The sequence below is a fragment of the Carcharodon carcharias genome, chromosome 4 (assembly GCF_017639515.1).
Source record: "Carcharodon carcharias isolate sCarCar2 chromosome 4, sCarCar2.pri, whole genome shotgun sequence".
In the NCBI taxonomy this organism is placed as follows: domain Eukaryota; kingdom Metazoa; phylum Chordata; class Chondrichthyes; order Lamniformes; family Lamnidae; genus Carcharodon; species Carcharodon carcharias.
This window is the reverse complement of record NC_054470.1, coordinates 204,913,723-204,927,017: the sequence shown is the minus strand read 5'-3', so window position 1 is coordinate 204,927,017 and position 13,295 is coordinate 204,913,723. Positions and strand designations below refer to the sequence as shown.

Here is a 13,295-nt window from a genome sequence, read left to right as displayed (position 1 = left end):
ACCCCCCACAGTGCGCCGCTCCCTTAGTACCGGACCTCCCACAGTGCGCTGCTCCCTCAGTACCGGACCTCCCACAGTGCGCCGCTCCCTCAGTACCGGACCTCCCTCAGTACCGGACCTCCCTCAGTACCGGACCCCCCACAGTGCGTCACTCCCTCAGTACCGGACCTCCCTCAGTACCGGACCCCCCACAGTGCGTCACTCCCTCAGTACCGGACCCCCCACAGTGCGCTGCTCCCTCAGTACCGGACCCCCCACAGTGCGCCGCTCCCTCAGTACCGGACCCCCCACAGTGCGCTGCTCCCTCAGTACCGGACCCCCCACAGTGCGCCGCTCCCTCAGTACCGGACCTCCCTCAGTACCGGACCTCCCACAGTGCGCTGCTCCCTCAGTACCGGACCCCCCACAGTGCGCCGCTCCCTCAGTACCGGACCTCCCACAGTGCGCCGCTCCCTCAGTACCGGACCCCCCACAGTGCGCTGCTCCCTCAGTACCGGACCCCCCACAATGCGCTGCTCCCTCAGTACCGGACCTCCCTCAGTACCGGACCCCCCACAGTGCGCCGCTCCCTCAGTACCGGACCTCCCACAGTGCGCTGCTCCCTCAGTACCGGACCTCCCACAGTGCGCTGCTCCCTCAGTACCGGACCCCCCACAGTGCGCCGCTCCCTCAGTACCGGACCTCCCTCAGTACCGGACCCCCCACAGTGCGCCGCTCCCTCAGTACCGGACCTCCCTCAGTACCGGACCTCCCACAGTGCGCTGCTGCCTCAGTATCGGACCCCCCACAGTGCGCCGCTCCCTCAGTACCGGACCTCCCACAGTGCGCTGCTCCCTCAGTACCGGACCCCCCACAGTGCGCTGCTGCCTCAGTACCGGACCTCCCACAGTGCGCTGCTGCCTCAGTACCGGACCTCCCACAGTGCGCCGCTCCCTCAGTACCGGACCCCCCACAGTGCGCCGCTCCCTCAGTACCGGACCCCCCACAGTGCGCTGCTGCCTCAGTACCGGACCTCCCACAATGCGCCGCTCCCTCAGTACCGGACCTCCCTCAGTACCGGACCTCCCACAGTGCGCTGCTGCCTCAGTATCGGACCCCCCACAGTGCGCCGCTCCCTCAGTACCGGACCTCCCACAGTGCGCCGCTCCCTCAGTACCGGACCTCCCACAGTGCGCCGCTCCCTCAGTACCGAACCCCCAACAATATGCCGCTCCCTCATTATCAGACCCCCCCACAGTGCGCCACTCCCTCAGTACCGGACCTCCCACAGTGCGCCGCTCCCTCAGTACCGGACCTCCCACAGTGCGCCGCTCCCTCAGTACCGGACCTCCCACAGTGCGCCGCTCCCTCAGTACTGGCCGTGCTGACTGACTGCACGACGCTTCCTCATGACTGACCTGTGTAGGCACCAGTGACATAGGTAGAATTAGGAAAGGGGTTTGCATAGAGAGTATGAGCGGCTCAGCACTAAATTAAAAGACAGAACCTGCTTTTATTACCTGAACCATGTGCAAATTGGCATAGGGTGCATAAAGTTAGAGCGATGAATACATCATTCAAGGACTAGTGTGCGAGAAGTGAGTTGGAGTTAATGGGGCCACTAGCACCAGTACTGGGGAAGGTAGGTGCTGTGCTGTTGGACAGTCACACCTGAACTGTACTGGGACCAGTGTGCTAGCAAACCACATAACTAGGGAAGTAGAGGGTATTAAACTAAATAGTGTGGGAGCAAAGGATCAAATGTGGAAAGATGTGGTATATCAAAGAGTAGAGACAAAGTAATAGAGGAAAATAGTAACATGGGAAATGAGGATTGGAGAACAGCAGGAAGAGACAGAGAGAAAAAAACCTAAGAATGCACCAAGAATCAAGTTTAGATGTTACAAAGATAACAAAAAGGCAAAACTAAAGACCCTGTATCTGAAAGCATGTAGCAATTATAACAAAGTAAATGAATTGATAGCCCACATTGAAGTAAATAAATGTGATCTGATAGCAGTTACGGAGACGTGGCTGCAGGATGAGTAGGATTGGGTCCTGAATATTGATGGGTATATGATATTTGAGAAGAATAGGAAGCTTGGTAAAGGTGGAAGGGAAGCACTGTTGATCGAGGACGGCATTGGTACAATAGTTAGAGATGATCTTGGTTCAGGAGATCAGCGTGTAGAATCGGCTTGGGTGGAGATGAGGAATAGTAGGGTAAAGAAGTTACTGGTGGGAGTGGTCTACAGGTCCCTTAGCAATAACCACAGTGTAGGACAAGGTATACAAGAATAAATATTGGGTGCTTGTGATAAAGGGACAGCAATAATCATGAGTGACTTTAATCTACATATAAACTGGAAAAATCAGATTGGCAATAGTAGCCTGGATGAGGAGTTCTTAGAATGCTTTCAAGAGAGTTTCTTAGAGCAGCATGTTCTGGAACCAACCAGAGAGCAGGTTATATTAGATTTGGCATTGTGTAATGTGTCAGGATTAATTAGTGACCTCAGAGTAAAGGCACTGCTAGGTAGCAGCGACCCCAATATGATTGAATTTTACATCCAGTTTGAAAGGGAGAAGAGTGGATCTAAGACTAGTATCTTAAACTTAAATAAGGGCAACTATGTGGGGAAGAACGCTGAGCTAGCTGAAGTGAACTGGGATACTACACTAGGGGAAAGTTCAATAGAGGTAAGGCAAAGAAATCCAGAGCTCTCTGGATGAAAAAGGTGATAGAAATTAAGATAAAGAAGAAAAAAAGTGTGCTTATGATAGGTGTCAGGTGGAAAATACAATTGACAACCAAGAGGAATCCAGAAGGTTGAGAGGAGAAGTGAGAAAACAGGTAAAGGAAGCAAAGAGGGATTATGAGAAAAGACTGGCAGTCAACATAAAGGGGAATCCCAAAGTCTTCTATAGGCATATAAATAGTAAAAAGGTGGTAAAAGGAGGAGATGAGGCCATGGCTGAGGTCTTCAATGAATACTTTGCATCTCCCTTTACCAAGGAATCAGATGTTACCCAGACCAAAGTGACAGAGGAGGAAACTCAGTCACTACAAGGGTTTAAATTTGATAAGGAGGAAGTATTGGATAAGCTGTTGGTACTTAATGTTGACAGGGCACCGGGACCGGATGAGATGCATCCAAGGATATTGAAGGAAGTGAGAGTAGAAATTGCAGGGGCTCTGGCCATAATGTTTCAGTCTTCCCTAGACTCAGGGGAGGTGCCAGAGGACTGGAGAATTGCAAACATTACACCCTTGCTCAAAAAAGATTGTAAGGATAAGCCCAGCAATTACAGACCAGTCAGTTTAACTCTGTTGGTGGGGAGGCTTCTAGAAAAAATTATTCAGGATAGAATTAATAGTCACATGGAAATATGGGTTGATCATGAAGAGCCAGCATGGATTTCTAAAGGGGAAATCGTGTTTAACTAATTTGCTGGTGTTTTTTGAAGAGGTCACAGAGAAGGCTGTTGAGGGTAATGCTGTTGATGTGGTGTACATGGACTTTCAAAAGGCATTTGACACACAATTGTGCCACACAACAGACCTTGTGAGAAAAGTTATTGCTCAAGGAATAAAATTAGCTGAAAAATAGGAAGCAGAGAGTAATGGTCAATGGATATTTTTCAGGCTGGAGGAAGGTTTGTAGTGGAGTTCCCCAGGGGTCGGTATTGGGACCCTTGCTTGTTCTTTTAATTCATTCACAGGGTGTGGGCTTCGCTGGCTGGGCCAGCATTTATTGCCCATCCCTAATTGCCCTTGAGAAAGTGATGGTGAGCTGCCTTCCTGAACCGCTGCAGTCCATGTGGTGTAGGTACACCCACAGTGCTGTTAGGAAGGGAGTTCCAGGATTTTGACCCAGCGACAGTGAAGGAACGGTGATATATTTCCAAGTCAGGATGGTGAGTGACTTGGAGGGGAACTTCCAGGTGGTGGTGTTCCCATCTATCTGCTGCCCTTGTCCTTCTAGATGGTAGTGGTCGTGGGATTGGAAGGTGCTGTGTAAGGAGCCTTGGTGAATTCCTGCTGTGCATCTTCTCGATGGTACACACTGTTGTTACTGTGCGTCGGTGGTGGAGGGAGTGAATGTTTATGGGTGTGATGCCAATCAAGCGGGCTGCTTTGTCCTGGATGGTGTTAAGCTTCTTGAGTATTGTGGGAGCTGTACTCATCCAGGCAAGTGGGGAGTATTCCATTACACTCCTGACTTGTGCCTTGTAGATGGTGGACAGGCTTTGGGGAGTCAGGAGGTGAGTTACTCATCCCAGGATTCCTAGCCTCTGACCTGCTTTTGTAACCACAGTATTTATATGGCTAGTCCAGTTCAGTTTCTGGTCAATGGTAACCCCCCAGGATGTTGATAGTGGGGGATTCAGTGATGGTAATGCCATTGAACATCAAGGGGTGATGGTTGGATTCTCTCTTGTTGGAGATAGTCATTGCCTGACACTTGTGTGGTGCGAATGTTACTTGCCACTTGTCAGCCCAATCCTGGATATTGTCCTGGTCTTGCTGCATTTGGACATGGACTGCTTCAGTATCTGAGGAGTCGTAAATGGAGCTGAACATTGTGCAATCATCAGCGAACATCCCCACTTCTGACCTTATGATGGAAAGAAGGTCATTGATGAAGCAGCTGAAGATGGTTGGGTCGAGGACACTACCCTGAGGAACTCCTGCAGTGATGTCCTGGAGCTGAGATGACTGACCTCCAACAACCACAACCATCTTCCTTTGTGCTAAGTATGACTCCAACCAGCAGAGAGTTTTCCCTCTGATTCCGATTGACTCCAGTTTTGCTAGGGCTCCTTGATGTCACACTAGGTCAAATGCTGCCTTGATGTCAAGGGCAGTCACTCTCACCTCACCTCGGGAGTTCAGCTCTTTTGTCCATGTTTGAACCAAGGCTGTAACGAGGTCAGAGATGAGTGTCCCTGGCAGAACCCAAACTGGGCGTCAGTGAGCAGGTTATTGCTAAGCAAGTGCAGCTTGTTAGCGCTGTTGATGACCCCTTCCATTTCTTTAGTGATGATGGAGAGTAGACTGATGGGGCGGTAATTGTCCAGGTTGGATTTGTCCAGTTTTTTGTGTACAGGACAAACTTGGGCAATTTTCCACACAGCCGGGTAGGTGCCAGTGTTGTTGCTTGGCTAGGGATGCAGCCTGATATATATAAATGATCTAGATCTTGGTGCGCAGGGAACAATTTCAAAGTTTGCGGATGATACAAAGCTTGGGAGTGTTGTGAACTGCGAGGAGGATGGTGTGGAACTTCAAAAGGACATAGATAAGTTGGTGGAATGGGCAGATAGGTGGCAGATGAAGTTCAATGCGGAGAAGTGTGAGGTGATGCATTTTGGTCGGAAGAACATGGACTGACAATATAAAATAAGGGGTACAACTCTAAAGATTGTGCAGGAGCAGAGGGACCTGAGTGTATATGTGCATAAATCATTGAAGGGTGGTAGGACAGGTGGAGAGAACAGTTAATAAAGCATACAGTATCCTGGGCTTTATTAGTAGGGTCATAGAGTACAAGAGCAGGGAGGTTATGCTGAATTTATATAAGACACTAGTTAGACCTCAGCTGGAGTATTATGTACAGTTAGGGAGCCACACTTTAAGAAAGCTGTGAACACATTAGAGAGAGGGCAGAAAAGATTCACAAGAATGGTTCCAGGGATGAGAAACTTCAGCTATGAAGATAGATTGGAGAGGTTGGGACTGTTCTCCTTGGAGAGAAGAAGGCTGAGAGGAGATTTGATAGAGATATTCAAAATCATGAGGGGCTGGATAGGGAGAAACTGTTGCCATTTGTAAAAGGATCAAGAACCAGGAGACACAGATATAAAATGATTTGCAAAAGAAGCAAATGTGAGGTGAGAAAAAACTTTTTCACACAACGAGTGGTTCGGGTCTGGAATGCACGGCCTGGAAGTGTGGTGGAGGCAGGTTCAATCGAGGCATTCAAGAGGGCATTAGATGATTGTTCTTCTTCAAATAATGTGCAGGGATACCAGGAAAAGGCAGGAGATTGGCACTAAGATATAACGCTCATTCGGAGAGCCGGTGCAGATACTATGGGCTGAATGAAGCAGTGGCAGACACTTAAGGGGATATTTCAGAATCCTCAGAATAAGCATATTCCTACTCAGAAGATAATGATATTCCTTCGATAAAGAACAATTCTAAAGGGAGCACCCACCATCCGTGGTTAACTAAAGGAGTGAGGGAAAGCATCAGACTTGGGGAAGAAGTTGAGTGGTAGGACAGGTGATTGGTCAGAATATAATGAAAGACAGAGAATGACTAAAACGTTAGAGTATTAGAGGAAGCTAGCTAGAAATGTAAAAACGGATAGCAAGAGTTTCTACAGATACTTAAAAAGGAGAAGAGTAACTAAAGTGAGTGTTGGTCCTCTAGAGAGTGACAGTGGGAGTTAATAGTAGATAATAAGGAAATGGCAGATGAAATGAACAAATACTTTGCTTCTGTCTTCACTATAGGGGATACACAAAACATTCCAGTAATAGCTGTAAATTAGGAGGTGGGAAGGATAGAGGAACTTGGTGAAATTGCAATCACTAGGAAAGCATTACTGAGCATATTGATGGCGCTGCGGGCTGACAAGTCACCGGGTCCTGATGGACTTCACCCTAGGGTCTTAAAAGAGGCGCTAATGAGGTAGTTGATGTGCTGGTGTTAATTTTTGAAAATTTTTTAGATTCTGGAAAGGTTCCATCAGACTGGAAGTAGCAAATATAACCCCTCTATTCAAGAGGGGAGAGAGGCAGAAAACAGGAAACTATATGCCAGTTAGCCTGACATCTATCATGGGGAAGGTGTTAGATTCTATCGTTAAGGAGGTTATAGCTGGGCACTTAGAGAAAATCAAGAGTTAGCATGGTTTTGTGAAAGAGAACTCATGTTTAACCAATTGTTTAGAGTTCTTTGAAGGAGTAACATGTGCAGTAGATAAAGGGGGGCCTGTAGATGTGCTGTACTTGGATTTCCAGAAGACATTTGTTATGATGTGGTAGATGATGTGTGCCAAATGGACCAAATCCACAAGGGAAACTTATTCACACTATCACAAGGCTTGGCAATTTGTATTCATTACGAGATATGTGCACTGGATTCAGAAGTAATAAGTCCACTGAGACCTTCAGAGATTTTAAAAATTAAATTAAAATATTTATTAGCAAAAGAAAAGATGTCAATCACATTCATAAGACTGCAATTACTACTACAATAACTCCTAAAATTCCTAATTAACCTGACCCCCCCCCCCCACCCAGTTACACTCCCTTTAAGGCAATGATCCAAAAATAGATTTTAGATTTAAAACAAACTCAGCAAGTTAACACCATACCCTGGACAGAGGAATTCAAAATGGCTTTTCTCCAGCTTCTGCTCCATTATATAGCAGACTTATGCAATGTGCTTTGATCTGATATGGATGACATTGTAAGGTTAATCCATCCTTTCCTCTCTGCAGTCACTGATCACTACAACCAGTCGCTTATATTCTGCCCTGAGGAGCCCAAGATCTTCTTCAGTATCCGAGAGCCCATTGTAAACCGGGTCTTCACCAGCTCTCAGCACCGAGGCTTCACCAGCAAGTGTGTGTCCTTCATTGAGATCTGCCCACCACTCTCCTATTGACCAGTCAATGTCTTACAAAAAATAATCTGTCTGCTCACATCGCTTCCTTTCTGCACAATGTGTATTTGTTGTTATGTTTCTGTCACATTTTTTTGTGCTGGCTTTTTCCAAGTGAAAATTCCTGTGTCCACAATGGAATTTTCCTGTGTAAACACACAGTGTAATGACAGAATCCTGTGTCCACAATGGAATTTTCCTGTGTAAACACACAGTGTAATGACAGAATCTTGTGTCCACAATGGAATCTTCCTGTGTAAACACAGTGTAATGACAGAATCCTGTGTCCACAATGGAATTTTCCTGTGTAAACACACAGTGTAATGACAGAATCCTGTGTCCACAATGGAATTTTCCTGTGTAAACACACAGTGTAATGACAGTATCTTGTGTCCACAATGGAATTTTCCTGTGTAAACACAGTGTAATGACAGAATCCTGTGTCCACAATGGAATTTTCCTGTGTAAGCACACAGTGTAATGACAGAATTTGCCCACTGGCTGGTTTGACCAGGTTAAACGTTTTCCATGCCTGTTGACTTGTTTCATGTTGAGGTGGTTTTCATTTTTAAATATTACTGTTTTTGGTGAAATAACAATGAATTTACAGCACAGAAACAGCCCATTTGACCCATCTGCTCCGTGCTGGTGTTTATGAACACGCAAGCCTCCTCCTGCCCTGTCTTCATCTTACCCTATCACCATATCCTTCTATTTCTTTCTCTCTTGTGTCTATCTAGCTTTCCCTTCAATACATCAATACTTTTCACCTCAACCACCCCCAATCTTCTCAACCACACCCAATTTTATCTGATGGTTACTTACCCAGTCTCTGAGCCAGCACACAGCCCCTAACCAACCAACTATCCGATCAGTTATTTTAAATGAAGCATTAACGACACAAAACATATCACTGGATACGCTTAGAGTCAGTGATTCATTATAGTACTTGAGGAGGCCATTCAATCCATTGAGTCCATGCTGGTTCTCTGCAGAACAATCCAGTCAGTTCTACTCCCCCACTCCGTCCCTATCTCTGGTTGCATTTTACCCTGGCTAGATGCGTTCTCCTCTTGCTGCAATTAGCCATATTCCAGAAGTTCTGTATTAGATTGTTCCTTGCTCTTCATTACTGAGCTAAACATTATGTTACAATGATCACTCTCAGCCAAGTGTTCCCTCACCAACGCTTCAGCCCCCATGAGACCCACCTCATTTCCAAGCACCAGATCCAGCAATGCCTCCTTTCTAGTTGAGCTGAGAACACACCAATTGAGGAAATCCTGAACACTTTTCAGGAGTTCCTCCTCTTCCTTACCCTTACTCTAAAATTAACCCTATCAATATTTGCATAATTTCACATGCCCCTGTATCACTACTCTATAGTTCTGCATATCTGTGATGTCCCTGCAGATTTGTCCCCCTACCTCCCTTTCACTATTTGGAGGCCTATGGAACACCCATAATGACATGGTCAGACCTGTTTTACTTTTCAACTCTAACCAAATGGATTCTGTCTTTGCCTCCTCCAGGACACCCCCTCTTTCTAACACTGCAATGTTGTCTCTAACCAGCAATGCCGTTCCACCTCCCTCTTTTCCTTCTCTATCTTTCCTGAATACTTTATGACATTCTCACACACGCACGGACACTCTCACACGCACGGACACTCTCACACGCACGGACACTCTCACACGCACGGACACTCTCACACGCACGGACACTCTCACACGCACGGACACTCTCACACGCACGGACACTCTCACACGCACGGACACTCTCACACGCACGGACACTCTCACACGCACGGACACTCTCACACGCACGGACACTCTCACACGCAAGGACACTCTCACATGCAAGGACACACACACGGACACTCACAAGCACGGACACTCACAAGCACGGACACTCTCACACGCATGGACAGTTATTGTCGCTACATCATATTCCCACATGACTATTTGCCCTTGTAGGTCACCAGCTTTATTTACCACACTTTGTGCGTTTCCATACATACATTCTAATGCTGTCTTTATGTTCCTCATTGTCCTTCTTAGTCCTGTCCTATCTAATATGGAACCAAATCCTTCTCTATCCCTATCCAACACTCTCACTGTAAGCACCTTGTTTCTCTTTTCTATTTCTATATGCTGATTCCCATCACCCTGCCAATTTAGTTTAAACCCTCCCCAACCACAGTAGGAATCTCCCCGCCAGGTGATTGTGAATTTTGACAGAATTTTGTGATTTGAAGAAAGCGCAAACAGCACCATCCGGTAGTCAACCTCTGCAGTTACAGTGTGATGAGTTTACATAGGAAAATCCCATTCTAAATGTGCACAGGAGAGCTGATAATGGGAAAGGATTAATTTAAAGAGAGAGGGAGAACAGGAAGTGTGTACTGACATGACTTTCAGTAAGTTATAGATTCAACCTGATAGTTAGTGTCCCTATCGAGGGATATGGAATGAAGATGAGTAAATTGAGCTGATGTGCAGAGCAATCATGATCTCATTGAAAGGTAAAGCTTGAGGAACAGGAGAAGGTTCTTCAGCTCCTGAACCCTGTTTTATCATTCACTGGTCTAGGTCCCAACTCCATTTATCTGCCTTTGCGCGATAGCATTTGATGGCCATGACTTACCTGAAGTCTGATTGCCGCTCATCCCCCAATTATCCACAGACATTTGAGGAAAGTTCCAAATTTCCACAACACTTTACGTAAGGAAATACTTCTTGACATCGCCCCTGATCAGTCTATCTCTACTTTTAAGGTTTTGCCTCCTAATCCTGGATTCCTTTCTGAGGAGAAACAGTTTCTTTCTATTCGTACAATCAGCTCATTAAACAACAGAATTAGATCACACCTTTATCTCCTATACTGGAGAGGGCATACCTGGTCTATGCAACCTGTTCTCATCGTTGACCCATTTTCACTCTGGAACACAGTCAGGTGGTTTAGAATGGCCTCCCACCTGTGTTCATAGACAGTGGAACTAGGTGGAACATATTGGACTTCAAAACAGGAAGTCAGCTTCAAAAGGGTTTCACAGAGAGCACGGGGAGACTCTGAGGGGGGCTCAGGCTGTCTGATGAGTAGCATTGGGATGGGAAGTTCTGATGGGTCATGCAGCTTTGTAATTGAGCTGAGCTCCAGTGTGGGTACCTAATCTCCCTCTCACTCTTCTCTCTGTCTCTCGCTCCTCTGTAGGATGTGTGTCCGGTCGAGGTGCTGGGATGCCTGTATGGTGGTGGATGGCGGGACCTCCTTTGAGTTCAATGATGGTGCGATCGCCACGCTGACTGTGGATGAGGAAGATGCCTTGTGCACAGTTGTCTTGGAGGATTGAGGTTTCCTCCCTATGGACTGTGCCATACTACTGAGTGGATGACAGTGGGCTGTGTGCAGTTGTGTTCACTGCCTTTCCTGTGTGAGTGGCAGAAATGTCTGAGGTTTTGAGCTACACTCAATTTGATCCTTATGGATTTTGGGCTGGGTTTATCTGGGGTTGGGTGGTGATGGGAGGGAGGGGTTGACGTACCAGAGGGTTTTACCTGGAAGTTTTTGTCACAGTTGCAGTGGATTAGAGCCCAACAGCCAGGTTGTCCTTTAGTCAGATCCCTGCCCTCTCAGCTGTCGGAGGGTATGCATCCAATCACAGGCTGACATGGCCCTGGTGAGTTCCATCCCTGCAGCCTGCCTCTCCCTCTCACCAGCGCCCCCACCTCTCATGGGGTAACCCTGCTCTACACGCCACTGTGTGGGCAACAAGGTGCCACGTGATCCACCTGGATCCTGACCCTTCCACTCGGAGGGTGGCACTGAGGCTTGCTGGCTGTGTCAGCTCCCAGTTTAATGGGGCTCGAATCTACACTTTGTGTATTGGTGGGTGGACAGAGGGCTTGATTGGCTTGGGCTTTAACCCTGGCCTCTCCTGTGAGGAGATCCAGTCGACATTGAGGGAGAAGCTAAGAGTGTCACGCTGAGGTGAGTGATGGGATGTCGTGTGTGAGTGTGTGAGTGCTGTGTCAATTCAATCAAATGTGAAGCCAAATCAAAACCAGTAATAAACTTTTAAACAACCTCCAGTGCTTCTGCAGTTGAGTATAGGATAAGCACTTGTTCAGCTGCTGAAATCACAGAAAGATACAGCACGGGGTGGTGATTTGGCCCATTGTACCAGTGCCAGCTCTTTAGTAGAGCTATCCAATTAATTAATCCCACTCTCTCCTCTTTTCCCTGTAGCTCTGCAAATTTTTTTCCTTCAATTATTTACCAAGTCCCATTTGAAAGTTCCTGTTGAATCTGTTTCCACCGCCCGTTCAGGCAGCACATTTCAGGCCTCAACAATCTTCAAAAAGTTTTAAAAAATTGTTTTCTCATGTCACCTCTTGTTCTGCTGCCAATCACTGTAAACCTGTCCTTTTGTTACTGACCCTATCCAGCTGTTGGAAACCATTTCTCTTGATTTGCTCTTCAGATTTCTTCCTAACTTTCTGTGTTCTAATGAGAACACCACCAGCTGCTCCAACTTCTGCACATAAACTGTAATCCCTCATCCCTGGTCCCATTCCAATAAACCCTCTCTACCACCACAATCAGACACACTCCTCCCGCTCAGGCCTGAGCAGTATTTTTATAAAAGTTTGACTTAACTTGCTTGCTTTTGTGCTCTATTCCTGTCTTAATAGAGCCATAGATTCTGTGTGCTTTCTTCACCTACCCTGCACCTGATACTCACAGGTCTCTCTGTTCCTGCACCCCCTTTAGAATTGTACCTTATATTACCTCTCCTCAAAAAGTATCACTTCATACATGACTGCATTAAATCTCTGTATCTGCCCATTTTACCAGGCTGTCATCCTGTACTGTGTCACAGTCTGGTACAGCCCCACACAGTCACTAGGGAGATGGATGGCGTTGGTAGAAAGGAAAGGCATTTGTAGCGGGAACTGAAGATAAAAGGCTCTGTTCCAGATACTTCTCGCATTCAGAATATGATAGATGAACTAGTAGAACAAATAGAGGCAAGTGAAGAGGGCACTCTCAAGAGTGCATTCCTCCACCACATTGTGTTAACTCAACATTATTACAACTAAGCAGCTCTTACTGAAGGCTTTTCCCTGCCTGGTGGTGGTTCTGTAACAACAAGGCTGAAAAAAAAAATCTGTTAACAGCTTCCATCTGACATAGGCTTCAGGCCAATTCACATTCAACAACCTGCTATGAAAACTCTGTTCACATTTTGACAATTGTGGCAAATTGCATCAGAGCTACTGAGATAACATTCTAAATAAAACAATACATTAAAAGAAAGTCATTTTGCCCTATCTCCCAATGTTACCAGATCCTTTTTTTAAGAAAAAAATTCTAGGATCTGCATCTCACCAAACTTTTTGTCCTTGGCCCCTACCCTATCTGGATCAAGTTTCATTCCAATCTCTCCATTTGTTTTTGAGATACATAGTTTACAGAAAAGAAGACTAACAAGCACGTGAAACTATTACCTTTTTTTATTCATTCATGGGATGAGGGCTTTGCTGGCTGGGCCAGCATTTATTGTCCATCCCTAGTTGCCCTTGAGAAGGTGATGGTGAGCTGCCTTCTTGAACCGCTGCAGTCCATGTGGTGTAGG

At 46.5% G+C, this 13,295-nt stretch overlaps 1 protein-coding gene across 5 annotated transcripts in view; it reads left to right on the top strand.

Annotated features, from left to right (window-relative positions):
* nadk2 (NAD kinase 2, mitochondrial) overlaps positions 1-11,744 on the top strand; it is a 70,764-nt gene extending 59,020 nt beyond the window's left edge. For 4 of the 5 annotated variants that reach the window (XM_041185440.1, XM_041185444.1, XM_041185443.1 and 1 more), the window contains 2 exons: positions 7,494-7,617; positions 10,871-11,744. In XM_041185440.1, coding sequence (XP_041041374.1) covers positions 7,494-7,617; positions 10,871-11,009 — 263 coding nt within the window. In that variant the 3' untranslated portion in view covers positions 11,010-11,744. The remainder of the gene's footprint in view (positions 1-7,493; positions 7,618-10,870) is intronic. The other variant, XM_041185442.1, reaches the window with a different exon arrangement.
* Positions 11,745-13,295: the final 1,551 nt, after the last annotated feature.